This window comes from Melozone crissalis, unplaced genomic scaffold, assembly GCF_028551555.1.
Source record: "Melozone crissalis strain CALT ecotype California unplaced genomic scaffold, PUWL_Pcris_2 ptg000016l_1, whole genome shotgun sequence".
NCBI lineage: Eukaryota > Metazoa > Chordata > Aves > Passeriformes > Passerellidae > Melozone > Melozone crissalis.
The window spans coordinates 46,234,277-46,248,671 of NW_026535794.1; the positions used below are offsets into that span (position 1 = coordinate 46,234,277).

At 43.0% G+C, this 14,395-nt stretch overlaps 1 protein-coding gene across 4 annotated transcripts in view; it reads right to left on the reverse strand.

Moving 5' to 3' along the window:
- Window positions 1–2,049: 2,049 nt before the first annotated feature.
- The window catches only part of ZDHHC3 (zinc finger DHHC-type palmitoyltransferase 3), a 31,308-nt gene continuing 18,962 nt past the window's right edge, over window positions 2,050–14,395 (reverse strand). For 3 of the 4 annotated variants that reach the window (XM_054274124.1, XM_054274125.1, XM_054274126.1), the window contains exons 5-7: window positions 13,556–13,637; window positions 11,635–11,765; window positions 8,012–8,958 (exon numbers count right to left, since the gene is read on the reverse strand). In XM_054274124.1, coding sequence (XP_054130099.1) covers window positions 8,800–8,958; window positions 11,635–11,765; window positions 13,556–13,637 — 372 coding nt within the window. In that variant the 3' untranslated portion in view covers window positions 8,012–8,799. Of the gene's footprint in view, window positions 3,383–8,011; window positions 8,959–11,634; window positions 11,766–13,555; window positions 13,638–14,395 lie in introns of those variants that run through there. The other variant, XM_054274127.1, reaches the window with a different exon arrangement.

The following is a 14,395-nucleotide window of genomic DNA, read 5'->3' on the forward strand; positions in this document are numbered from 1 at the left end:
TTCACGAGATGTAAATTCCCTATTTGCATAGAAAACCTGTTGTGGAAGACACCAGGTGAGAAGTATGAGAACACTTTCCACATATGCCACGGCTCTGTCCATCACATATCAACACCTCACGCCAGAGCAGTGATGGGATCTTCAGCAGACCATGTCCCACTGAGCAGTGCAGGGGGAGCATCCTCCCTAGCCCCATAAATTTAGGGCACTACAAGCAGATTCTCCAGGATGTCTTTCCTGGGAGTCAGCCAGGACCACAGCAGCATGGTCTGAACATGAAGGCATGCCCTAACAAAGGGCAAGAAGTGTACAGAGGGAAGGAAGGGAAGGTAAACAGTGAGATTAGCTTCAATTCCATGTAAATCATGTTTGGTCTCAAGCTACCAGTCAATCCTTAAAGAAGAAGGTTTATACAAAAGCTGTGGATAAAAGAGATTTTTCCAACTTGTGAAGACTTGTGATTTCTGACAGCTGTCATACTACACTGAGACAGAAAGGAGATACACCAGGGGGTACTGGGACTTTGGGAGAGGCCAAGGGAGACTGACAGCCAAGAAACACCAGAACTGACTTCCTGGGCAGACGAAGTCACCCTGCCCTGTCTTGAGGGCACCACAGCTGGAGCTGGCTGTCCATGCTCTGTGTAAGGCCCAGGGACACATCCCTGTCTCATTCAGACTGTAACTGGAGGAGAGGAGATGACTGCTCTGGCTCTCACCCTCCTCTTCACTCTACTTTTCTGTTTTCCCTATTAAAAAAAAAAAAAACCAAACCCAGAAATGCCAGCACCTGAGGAACAAGAGAGCTGGGAAACAAATGACAAATGACAAAAGCTGAGAGCAAATGATAAATGTTCTCATGATGAAGAGAACCAGGTTTGAGAGTGGAGGAGAAATTTGGCTGCCTCCATCCATGCCTGCCCAAAGCCATGTCCCAGAGTAGGGTCTCTGTCCTGAGAAGCATCCCTGGAATGCAGCACACGGGTTCTCTCCCAAGCTGACAACCCCATATGCCTGCCTCAAGGTGATTTTCAGCCGTGGGCTAGCTCCTTCCTGTAGCACCATTCCCACTGCAGACACAGCACCAGAGGCAGGGGGGTTACCTGGATGCAGAAGTGGAGCAGCAGGGCAAAATTAGAAAACATGAGCTAGAAAGGGCACTCTTCCTCTTTCAACGTGGCCATTCCTGCCTAAGGAAATCCCTTACAGACCCGTGTATGCCCCTGACATCCCTTTCCTGTGGGATGCTGACAGGGAGGAACATAGGCTAGAGCAGAGGAGGAGCTTCTTCCCTCAGCACCCTGCTGCACAGGGCAGACATCCAAGGCCTCATGACTAAATGACATGAGAGGATATCTCATTTCCCCTCAAATGGGGGTGTTTCCCTTTAACCCAAAGGTTATAAATATGCAATTCCTAATGATGTTCTCTAGATCTGCTTTTCACTGACAAAGAGACATCCAGAGGGAACAGGGAATGGGACAACTATTCAGAAATACCTCCTGGATTTTGGTGAAGCTGTGCTCTTAACAGCCAAGGCCCTCTATTTGTTCCCACTACTTTGCCAGGTAAAAGGATTGCTGTGGCAGAGGACAAGTCCAGGAGAGAATCTCATCCCACCACAGTAGCCCTGAATGTCACACAATCAATGCACACAAAGATGCTTTCTGAGGGGTTAAAAATAAACATTAAAAAAATCTTGCACAAATTCCATTTGATATTACTCCTATAAATAATAAAAACTTCCTATAGGTCTTCCACAATACCATCTTTCATCCCAAAACTCCTTTCTCTTTCATTTGAGAGGAAGCAGTTATCTTTGGTACAGGTTAAGGGGAGGGGGAGATAAAAGCAAGCATGTTCTGTGGGGGGAAACCAGTAGCACATTTCTAGTCCCCTGCAAATTTAATGACAATTAATCTAAGGGATATGACAGGAGAGGAACAAAAACACAAATGAAGAACAGTCTAAATTAAAACTAGCCTGACATCTGGAGGATGCCAAGTGTTTGCAGTGCATCTGAATGCAGCAGCTGGCAACACCTCTGCAGGACTGCCCTCTTTGAGTGATGGGTGTTCCTTCTACAGGGTCACCAGCATTCCCCAGGGACTGGCTGCAAAATCAGTGAGAGGAAACCTGGAGTAATGGCACGTACAATGTTAGACCCAGTTAGATTAGGAGGCTCTATTAATTCTCCACCAACTCCAGCTACCAAGGAAAGAGAAACATCTAAATTAGATAAGTCAAACAGAAAGAGGTAGTACCTCCATCACAGGGTGCTCACATCACCCTCTCTTTCACTGCAAAAAGAGCCCTGGGACCTGGCCTTGACTGCTTCCCTGCTCCCTGGGCTGCAGAGCTCAGCCAGGCAGCTCCCACTCCACACATCTTACATGCCAATGAACCACAGCCCCGGGGAAAAGCTTCCCCCCACCAGCACCAGCAGCTCAGCATCCCAGCCAACACTTGCTCCTTCTTGGCTGCACTGGCCATGGGTCAATGCTCCGGCCAGCACCATCACAAGCCCACCACCACCTCCGACAAGCACCACCAGTCCTGGGCACTCTCACACACACAGAAGGTAAAAATTAACTCCTGGAGATATTTCAGAGCCCAAAGAAATCACACCCAGGGTGAGATCCATAGCCCTACATCCCACCTCTGCTAAGACCAGTGCATTAGCAACACTCATAACCCACAAGCAGGAGCCAAGGGATGGGATGGGCTAAAGAGGATGCATTTTTCCAGAAAACCTTCAGAGCTGGCTAATCTTGCCATCACACATTTAGTCTTCCAAAGGGCTGTAAGAACAAAAGATTAGCCAGACTCCCTAGGATGGCACATTTCTGGGAACTGGAGCCAATCTATCTGACAATTATAAACTGTCCTTAAATGCCATGTAAGAAAAGACCAATAAAGCAGCTGCCACAGGTCTGAAAGGAGCTTATGAACCCCATCACTTATGAAGCTCTCTCTGGAGATTTGCATTGCTTCTGCTAGTGCTGTAGCGTCTGTTCCAGACCAATACTCCTGAATTTTTTAATGCACCAGAAAGTACGTTAACAAACAACCCTTAAATCTCCAGCACAAGTAATTATTTTTTAAAAAGAACACCTGAAAGCTTCTCCTGGAAGAGAAGGACGCTTTGCTTATTCACGCAACATTTGGATGGCAACATCTCGAGCCAGAAACTGCTCGATTTCTTCTTGGGTCATTATTTCAGACGCAGGAGCTGCTTCAGCAGGCACTGGGCTCTCGCAGTTCAGGTTTGAGAAGGGATTGAACCAACCCAGGGAGAAGGCACCTCCAAACGCCAGCTTCATTCCTTCCCAGCCGCTGATCTTCTCCCACGTTGGCTTTTGGTTTTTGAGCCGCTCAATACCCTGCAAGAAGAGAAGAGTTGATGGTCATGTCATGCTTACAGCAGGTGTTTGAGCACCAAGCACTGCTGTACATGCAGAACTGCCTACCTATAGCTAGGTTGATGCTATTCCAGTTTGAGTGAACTATGAAGACAGACACTCTGCATTACTGAGAGTTTCATCACCACATTTAACCGCAAAACCCTCACACCTGATCTAATTCATGGACAATCTGAATCTTGCTGACGTATTTTGGAATCAGTTGATTTTTAGGGTACAGGGACGGCTTCTGAAAAGCCGGTCTTTTGGGAAACATGGACCTCTTCTCACACAGCTTTTCAAATCCCTCCAAGGAGTGACAAAATACAGTTACAACTTAAGAGTTTCACCTTGTTTGGGCATTTTTTTGCAATAGTTCAGACACAGCCAAAATACTGCACCTTTTCCCAGTAATCAGGAATTTACCACTGCCACACCTAGGCTAGTCACTAGAAGTTCACTCTGTGCCAGTTAAGAGCAAATATTTAAGAACACAACTTCCATTTACCAAATTGTCAAAGACAAATCACAATGCAAGCCAGATAACCTGCTGGGAGTTGAGAAAATCTGTACAGGTTATTGTGGAGGCTTCAAAATGGGACTGGAGCCTTGGTCAGTCAATAGCCTGATTCATTCTCCCTCCAAGAATGTCACTTTTAGTAAAGCAAACATTTTGATTGCACTTAAAGAACAAATCCATCAAATTTGGGCAGGGACATGTTTTTCCCGATAGTCTTCTCCACACAGAAATAGGGAACTAAAATTTATTTTCTTAATGATTTTTTTAAGTCCATCACTGTGTGAAATAGGGCACGATTTTTTATGCCCATCTTCTGTTTCAGGTAAGAGAGGAGTCAGATCTGCAGCTTAGTATGATCCACTTGTGATGATATACAAGTGACCACACAGAAAGTCTATTCTTAGAGAAGCAAGAATACTAGGATCCAAGTTTTGAGAAACTCAAGGGAAGGGAAAAAAAAGTGCAAATAGGGTTAAAACTGTAATAAAGAACAGTTTTAGAAGAGCTGGAAGAACAGTATGCTTCTCACATTCTAATTCTACAGATTTTTCTCGACAACACACAAAACATTCAAAGCTTTGCAGCGAGGGGAAAGGAACACACACAGCAGCTCAGCAGCACCACAGCTGCACTAGTTGTCAGCCTCACGAATCAGACAGCAGCAGCAGCAGCTCAGTTTGCAGGAACACTGAGTCAGCAGAGCAGACCCAGGAGAAAGCACACCATAAACCAAAGCGCTGCGTGCAAAGCTTTTATGAACTCCATTCCTTCATTCATGCTCCGTTTCTGGTGCTGACTGAAGAGAAACCTGGCAGTCAACGTGCAGAAAGGAACAACGCAATACCAAATCGGAATTCCTCAGGGCTGTAATTTGGGAAAAAATCAGGCCCTGAAGGATTTAGAATGCTAAACACAGGCCTGTGGCACCTCACCCTGCTCCCAAGCTTGCAAATGTACCATTCCAAGTGCTCCAGGGAGAATCCCCTGCAGCCTCTGGTGCCTTGGGATGGCACAATTTGTGTGCCACAGCCAGGGCCTGACCTTACCTCCCTGCTGGGCAAGATGGAGAGGAGCAGAGTTTGCGCACAGCAGACCCTTGGCAAAGTGCTCTAGCACTACCATGAGCTTTTCCTCCAGGATACTGCATTTCCAGCACCCAGTGGCTGTGCAGGCAGGGGGCAGAAGCTCTGGCAGCCTAAAGCAGGAGAGCACCTTTGGCTGTGCGCTGCTCCTCAGCCAACTGCAGAGGTTTCCCGTGTGTTAGTAACAAACTGGCAGGAGCACGGCTGGAGCACTTACTGCGTGAGCATCTGGAGAGAAGGAAAACAAGTAGCACAGAGGAGGAGGAGAGACAGACATCAGGCATTTAAACCCTTCCCTGAGAGCACAAGCTTCAACCCTGCCCTCAGTCATTTGTGTAATCCACTTCAATCCCTGCTGCCATCTAGACTGGGAATACAAATTTGGAACATTTCTGAGCAGCAAGCCCTCATTCCCTTCCCCCAAAAAACACAGCTCACCTGCTCCTATCAGCATCTGCTAACCAAGGCAAGGTCAGGCTGAGGTTATGCTAATGCCAATTAGGGAGCAGTTCATCAGAACAGCCAGGGGCATACTTTCTCTCTCCCAGCCTGACCTCACTAATCCCTTCACAGCATGTATTCAAAATAAACAGAAGTTTTATAATTGTATCTTGATCTAATTTTGGCTGCTGGCCACATGGTCAGTAGGGCATGAGGTTATGCCTTAAAAAGAATCTAAGGGAGAGGGAAGGAATGCACAGCTGTTGAAGACATTTAACTACTATTTAATTAAACTTTTTAATAAGAAATATACTTACATAAATCTCTCACCATTATTTTACAATGTGAGAATTTTGTGTATTGAATTAAACCAACGTCTCTTTCTCTTTCCCATCATGCAGCTATTCCACTTAATAAAAAAAATGCTTAGAAGGCATCAGCTTTCCCCCTGCTTCAAATTACATAATTTTGAACCAATACTGAAAAGAAATACACTGAGAAATATAAAATACTGGACATTCCTCTTTAAGTAAAAGGCACGACATTGCAAACATGGGGACAGTTAGACAAGTTGACCTGTAACCACTGTGATGCTGTAGAATAACACCCATTTCTTCAATTACTGCCCTTGGTATCTGCTCCTGCCCAGTGCCAGAGGAGGATGGTGGGCTGCATGGTCTGACCCAGAAGCAATCTGCAGGGCAGCTCTTGAATGTTAGAAGAAATGCATTAACTTCTTTCAATGCACTTTTAAGATGTGAAAGGAAAGAGCAAACCAAAAAGACAAGCATTGAGACAAATTCATGGTTAAGGAGAAGACACAGGAAGCATTGCCATTAGAAAATCATGATTAAGGCAGAAATTCTCTTACAGCAGTTCCTTCACACATTTCTGCATGGAGCACTACTTAGTTTTTTAAAACAGAAGTACTCTGATTTTGTCCCTCAATTTCTGTTGGCCACACTAAAACAGAACCAGCACCTGAAATCATAGTCCTGACCAAGAAAATACTTTCCATCAGCAAACCAGTAAGTCTGCCTTTCTCATACTAATACTGCCTTACTTTTAGTACCATTCCAATTGCATCAAGCAAAGTCATACAGCACAAGAAAATCTGAAGGCCCAGGTTATCACCACACACAGGACAGGTACCAGTGGCCTTTCTGCAATGGTGCCTCATTTAAAAGACAAAACACAGAGTTTGACTGAAAATCTAAGTACTACAGAATGCTGTTTAACAATCTGCATCTGGTTTGAAACAAGAAAAACTCAGTAGTTACACATTTTTCCACAATGGTCAAAAGGCCAGAACAATATAATTAATCTTCCTCCAGAACACATAGCTAATAAGGGTAATTAAAATAAGTCCAAACTGGAATGTAGAATTTGTAATCAAAAGAATTTTTGAAGCAGTGAACTACAGAGAGATGCATTCATTAGTTAATTGCCTAGGTGACTAAAGCCTCTCCCTTCAATATATTCTGATTTTGCATCAAGGCAGCTTTGGGGCCAGATTCTCTGCCAGTTCAAATTATCACCTGCACATTTCTCACTGGCTGGACTGACCACGGCCCAAGACCCAGCTTAAGGATTAAGGGAGCGTTCTCTGAGAAATGCCATCACATACTCAAACCAGAGTTACAGCCTCTCCCAGCTGCTGAAATAAACCACTGATTAACACATCAGTATATTACCAATTAACTCACTTTTCAACTTAGAAGTTGTACACATAAGTTAATTAAATTTTATATGCTTCTGCCTGATTGCATACAGAAGTGAAAGTTCAGAAAACCATTACAGATTTTTCCCAAGATTTGGAACAAAGAAAGAAAGAAAGAACAGCAAACAAGTTTTTGGAAAAGTTTTATTGCATTTGTTTTCCATATGGAAGCATTAACAGATTGAAAAGATGCAGCATTCACATTACTTCCAAAATGAGACATCCATTAAATTTCTCCTTCCCTGATCTCCCTCCCTTCCCCCGTGGCTTTGAAGCAGTCTAAGCAGGTCAGTTTCCAAAAAAATATTTTAAACCAAGGAAAGAAAAGATTCCTTGGAAGTCACAGATGCAGCTGATTTGTGTATTTCCTCTGTTTGCAATTCATTTAATGAGCCCATGGGAGTTGTGAATCAAAAATATAAATAAAATTCCTGCCTGAACACAAGATGTTGTAATTAACATTAACAGTTGGGATTATTAATGGTTTAATAACTCTACCCGTTTTTGGAATGCACTCTGTCCCTCCCACTTTTCATCACCACACAGTTCATAACAGCATGCATGCTCCTTACCACAAGTATTTCCCAATTTCAAACCCTTACACATATATGTGCGTGTGCTTACACACATCCACATGTATGCATAAACAGGAGAAAAGATTTACAAAGCTCTAAACCAGGGCAAAGCTAACAATATAGAATCAACCACCCTGGAACATTTACACATCCCATCAATATTAGTCTTTATAGTAATCTGGGCATTCATGTCAGTTTTTCACGTTAACACTGTTTAGCAGGCATTGCTCTAACAAGTCATTTACCAAGACAAACACACATCAAAAAACATGATTCTGCTATTCTAAACACTTGAAAATTAGCTTTCTTTCTTTCCTGGAAGTGTAAGGCATGTAATAATCCAAAGAGTCTTCTAAATCTGCCACAGTTATCCTACAGGGGCAACAATTTCCTGCACACAAGGGAGGGAACAGATAAAATAATGCCAGAAAGATGGAATCAGTTCTGTGGCTGGAAGGAAAAAGGAGGGTGGAGTGAGAATTGGTTTGGCAACTTTGAAGTACTTTAACTGTTTGTGATCACCAGGTCAACTGGCTCACTTGCTGTGCTGCCTTCTGGTCTTGCACCTTTTGGTACGTGAAGTATCTGCTTCCCTGTTCAAGTTCACTTATGAAAGAGCAATGTGCTCCTTCAGGAAGTCCAAAGGTGTCTGTGTAGGGCTGTTGGCACTCACAGGTCATCCACAGAGCTCATCACAGTCAGGAGACAGCATGAGAATTTACTCAGAAGAGGTGGGCCATAACAGAGAAGAGAGGATTCCCTTCACATTAGTTATGCCATACAGAAAGCAAAGAGAAACAAATGCCAGTAAAGTTAATGTGATAAAAAAGAAAGGAAAAAAAGAAAAGGGAAAAAAAAAAAAAAAGCAGCGGTTTCAGCCAGAGATATAGAATTATCTAAAATGGTGGAACACAGGGCTTTTTTTTCCTCTGCAATTATCAGCCACTTAATAGACATAAAAAAAGTTCATTTTGCTTTTTGTTTTAAACATTCATGGAAAATTTGTAACAGTAGTGCTGTAATATGTTTCTATTTTAGTGGAAATGCTGGTCAGGAATTCCTCAGACCACATATTGGTATGGGTCTGCTTTTCCTTGGTCTGGTGTTGCGAATGGGCTAAGCCATGCTATAGAGAACGGATGGCCAAATACTGCTTTCATGTTCATCCATTTTGTTTTTTTAGCCCATCTTCTCTCTTCCTTTTTCAACTGTTCTATTCCCTGAAAACAGAAATATGACATTTTCAGTCAAATACTCAGGTTTTGTAACTCTGGATTCGGGGAAAGGTCTCCTCTCAGTTACCCCTCGTCCAAAGGACAGAGTAAGAAAATACAAATGCATCTGTACTGCCTTTCCTTTTCTTCTCTCTGTTTTATATTAAAAAATACTAAAGCTAGAAACTGTTCCTTGGAAATAAGACTGCTTCCATTCTCTTCAGACCTACATACTTCAGAACCATTTTAAGATCTGCCATCCAATTGCCTCTGATGTCAATAAAAAAACCCCACCACTTAAAAGCAAACAAAAAGTATGTACTTTAATGGCTGAATGCATTATGTGCTAACCAGATGGAAAAGTTTTAGAAGAAACCATTACAAGCTTGCAGACAAAAAAAAAAAAAAGGGACCAAAAACCCCACAAACCCAAAGATAATCTCTGTAATGCTCTCAGATTCACCAAGCAAGTTCAGGAAGTGCCCATGGCTCAGTGTAGCTGAGTCTACCTGGTGCCTCTTCATGTGTCATTAGAGTCACTGCTAAAACATGCATGGGCTGACAGCAGGGAGAGAGGGTTAAATAAGATACTGATTTGAAGAAATCATTGGCATTGTTTAGTAAAGGTTAGAGGCAGAACAAAAATAAGCCATCAAGCAATCAGCTGAAACATTCACTAGTTAAACATTAAAAAGAAAATAAAAACTCATATTGTGTCTGAAGCCCAGGAAGTGAATTTGGTCTTTCAGGAAAGCCATTTATGCTTGCTATAGAAGCCCAATAAGTTAGAGCAGTCACTGCAGAGCATCACTCTCCCATGGGCAGCAGCAGCAGCTGGCAGATCACCCAGTTCCTTTACTCTGCATCTTCTGCAAGGCAAGGTTCCTCCTGACCTGCATGTGTCTGCCACGCTACGCAGTAATGCACTGCCATACATCTGTGTGCCTCAAATCACTGACACTGGGAGCTCTGGTGACACAACATGGGCAGCTGCAGGAGCTGTGCTGATCCCTGGGAATGTCACTTCCAGAGACAACAGCAAAATGCCAGGGTTCTGGGTCCCTTCAGGCAGACAGGAACCATCCTGGCAGGAGAACATACTCAAGTTGAGGAATGAAGTCTCCCAGTGACTCGAAGAGAAAGGTGAAAAAAGGGCAACATACAGCCCTGTCTCTAAAATGCAAATTAGAACACTGCAAGAGAGCACACCAAGAAGCACTTCACCTGGAAATATTCCTCTGCTCCAAACAGATTGCTTGCATACAGCTAGTTCAATGCTAGCAAACAAACAATGAGACATTCCATAGAGCAGAATCCTTACTGGCACATATTAAAAAAACACCCAAAAGTAAAAACCCACAACCCAATGGGGGAGACCATACTTCATTCCTTTATTTTAGAATGTGGCATTGTTCCTTTAACATCTACGAGTCTCCAGAACTGCACTGGAAGGGAAAATCTAGGGCCTTATTTGGGTGCCCAGGTGTAGGAAGCAGTTTCTAAAAATTCTTGACAGGTTCCAAAGATAGCGAAATTCAAATGATGATTTCACAGGCAGCATTGCTAATTCACACACTTAGTGCTGAACACAAGCTCAGCAGGATCTGTACCACTCTGTACCTCCTCCTGGGGCTCTCCCCATCAGAAAGCACAGTGAAGTCTTCCTCTCAACACACACAGGTGGAACATCAGCCTCTTGCAGAAGCCAAGCATTAAGGAAAGCACTGCAAACAAAGGCTCAGAACAATGGGCTTGTACAGCATATAATGCCAGTCACAGCTCTCTGACAGCAGCAAAAACATCTTCTCCAGCTTCAACTGGCCATGGGCAAACAAGGGGAAAGAAACCTAAAGAAGGCAGGAGAGGAAAGAAGAGCTGCCCTTCTTTTATGACTATCACTTCTCTCCAGCCACTCTGGTTAATTCAAATACCTGAGCATGCTTGGTGAAGAGTGCAAGTATTCACAAGTGTGGGAACACCCCCAGGAGTCACCAGCTCCATCTTTCCAGAAGTGGGCCAATACATGGATTTAGGACTGGAATATTACTATATAATCTTTACTATGCCATCTTCAAATCAGAGATGGCTTGGTGGATTTGCAGCAGACTGTATCCAGCAGTTTCCATGAGCCTACTCCACTCCCTTTTCTTTTTCCTTCTGGCTTCTGGCAGGAGTTTTTGAACTGCTGAACAGGTAGCTAAGGCTGGAAAATCTTCTAGCCTAAAAGGTGTGTGTGCGTATGGGTGTGTGTGTGGGGGTGCGTGTGTTCCTCCCCCAACTTCTCATCTTGGCTTTCCAGCCTTTCCAGCACATAAATCTGTGAATAGTGACAACCAGGACACACAGCTGAATTTCAGACAATACTGATGTAAAAGCACTTCATTAAAGGAGAAAGGTTCTGCAATCCACAGGCACAAATACTCTTTACAGAGTAACCCCACCTACCTATGCCTGCCTCATGGGAGCTATGTCAACATGGCACCCCAGCCAATACACAGGGTACCCTGTGTCCCACAGGAACCCTCAGAGAGCACCATCCAGCACTGTGCTAGCTCAGCTTTATTACACTGGATCTCTCCTCAGAGGGTATGTGGGTCTCCCTGTGCCCTGAGGCAAAACCCTGTAGCCCTGTAGTCACTGTTTCTACAAATGGTGAGAGACAGGAGAGAGTGCGACACCCACCGTTTCATCAGTGCAGATGGAGTGTACTTGGGTCCCAAACATAACTGAGGTGAAGATGAGAAATAGGAGAGCTTCAAAACACAAGAGGATGAGTAGAATCACTGTAGTTGGTGGAGAGAAGGAACTACATTCTGTGAAGACAAAACAATGGAGTTGGAAGGGTAGACACCAAGTAACGCAGCTGCTGCAAAACACCCACTAAGCCACGAATTTCCCATACTCAAACTATCAATTAGCTATATGAACAACATTCCCAGAAAGACACACAGAGAAGCTCTGACATTCAACCATAAAATGATCACTCCCTCAAATTTCAAAAAAAGTGAAAAAGCCCACCAAAACCCCTGCAACATTTCAAGACTGCGACTTTCTTTTCCACTTTGGTGTTTCCCCAGCACACCAACTAGGATGCCATTCTCCTTCATTTCCCCTGGAGGTTCTCTCTTAAATCTTAGACTTAACAGATTCTCCAGTGAGAAGTCCATTAAAAAATCTCAAGCTGGCAGTCAGGACATGAGCATATGGAGCACCAACACAAAACCAGGGTGTGCTTCCTTTCATTCTAAGCCATAACTAAAAGAAGGTCAGATTAAACCAAGTTCCTATTCTTCCTCATACTCAACCTCAAGCAAGAGCTGAAAAAAGAAACCCAAGAAGGTAATTAGAAAGGAGGAGCAGAAGAAAGTAACGTTATAGGGCCAAAGTCATAGTTGAGTGCTTCAAAGTTACAGCTGAGTGCTGTAAGTGCCAGAACATCTCCAAAATGTTTTGGACATCTCCAACATCTCCAACATCTCCAGAACATTTTCCCAAAATTTAAGACTCTCACCAAAAGCCTGTATTTTTCTAATGAGATCTTAGGCTTCAACAGATAATCAGGAACTAACACAATCTGCACAAACACAAGGCAGCTGGAATAGCACATCCATCTCTCCTAACAGCTTTGTTCTGCCACCTAAACCTGGGACAGGTAGGGAAGTACTTTCCCCACAGGAACAGGCTCTGAGAATGGACATAAAGGAAATATCTTTTAGTGTATCCTTCCTTTACAGCCCTGGCCACTGCAGTCAAATGCAGATGTTCTCAGTGACTGCTGGCAGCTGTTTTACAAAGTTTTGAGGTGCAGAACAACCTTTTCAAATTCAATTCACATGTGTATCCTCTGCAGTACTATGATCTAAAACCAGTCATGATATTGAGACTACTACTGAAATTCCAAGGGAAAAAACCCTCCTCCTTTTCCAAAAAATCTCACAGGCAGTACATACATGTGCACACATGTTCTTTGATACCTTGCTGTTCAACTCAGCATTATATTGAGGGTTTCCCATATCCATTTGTGGTTTTAGGAATATACATAGACTGACTTTGTGGAAATGTACTCACTGACTACTTCAGAGTGAATGCTGAAGTTTTTGGTTTCACTTTTTTGAGCTGTTTGGGCTCTGATTTTGGTTTGTAGGGTTTATGTTTTTCTGAGGAAAAGAATTGTTTGTTCTTGTAAGGGTGGATTTTTGGATAAGAGCAGCATGTTTTCCTGGCAGTCTTGCAAGAATGATTCACAGTACCCTTTTAAAAAAAGCATACACATTCTTCTTATCTTTTGCTAGCATTCAGGAAATTAGTGCTGTGTTCATGTCAACAGTAGGTTATTGCACACATACTCCTTAGGTGTCTTTACCTAACAGCTTTTTCCTAGGCACTATCAGGTGTAAGTTAAAAGAGGACTTTTCAGGACAGAGATTCCAGCAGCTCAAAAAGAATTATGAAGTCCCAGGAATGATCATTAAAAAGACCCCAAAAAAACAGAGATAGCATAGCAGAACGTTGATAGCATTCTTCTGAAATAAGCCAACTGCATTCTAAGTTCCTATTCAAAGGATAATCTGTAATTTTAATAAAGTATTTTGTTTATACTCACTTGTCCAGTCTTCTTCAAAGCAGTACAAGAAGTGAAATCCCACCATGATTAGGGCATGCAGGGAAATCAGTGCTATATACATCTGAAAAATGAAGGACATAATACAGGAACCAAGTGAGTTCAAAGACCAAAATGCTTTATCTTCCCAACACTATTTAAAAGCATAGTGTTAAGATCTCAAAATAAAACCAAACCACAAAACAACTCCAAAAACCATCAAGCGCTCCCATCTCCCCTGAAAAAGCACTGTGAAGCTGGCAAATGCCACAATTACACAGACTCCTTCTCTCCTTACGAACAGCTCTGAGCAACACAAGGCAGATGCTGAATCCAACAGCAGCTGGATCCAAACCCAGCCTCCTGTGTCCCAGAGTGGCCTTCCACACAGCTCACTGCCCTTACCTCAGCTCAGCACTGCATGACTTTCAGAGAACAGTAACACTGATCAAGGTACCCTGTTGTCAAAGCTTACATCCTTGCTCTTGACAGCACTACAGTTTCCCAGAGAAACAACAGTCATTTTCTTTTAACCAGAAAACACACTTTGTTTTCCAGTATGAGGTTCAGAAATTTTTTTTTTTAAGAAGTACTTTCTCTGAGGCAGACAGTGGCATAGAAAGTTTCTTTCAGGCTTCAATACTTCGTACTTATTAATTTTTGGCTTAAACCAGGCCTTAGCTTTGTAATAAAAACTGTATGTAACAAAAAGTTAGAATAAAAGCTACACGCAACTATAAAAGCTACTCTGTTACACCTAGACTACAATTTACGAAGACAGGGCTAAAAAAATTACTCTTCCGAACCTACAAATTCTGACAAAGATAAGCATACAGCAGAAGT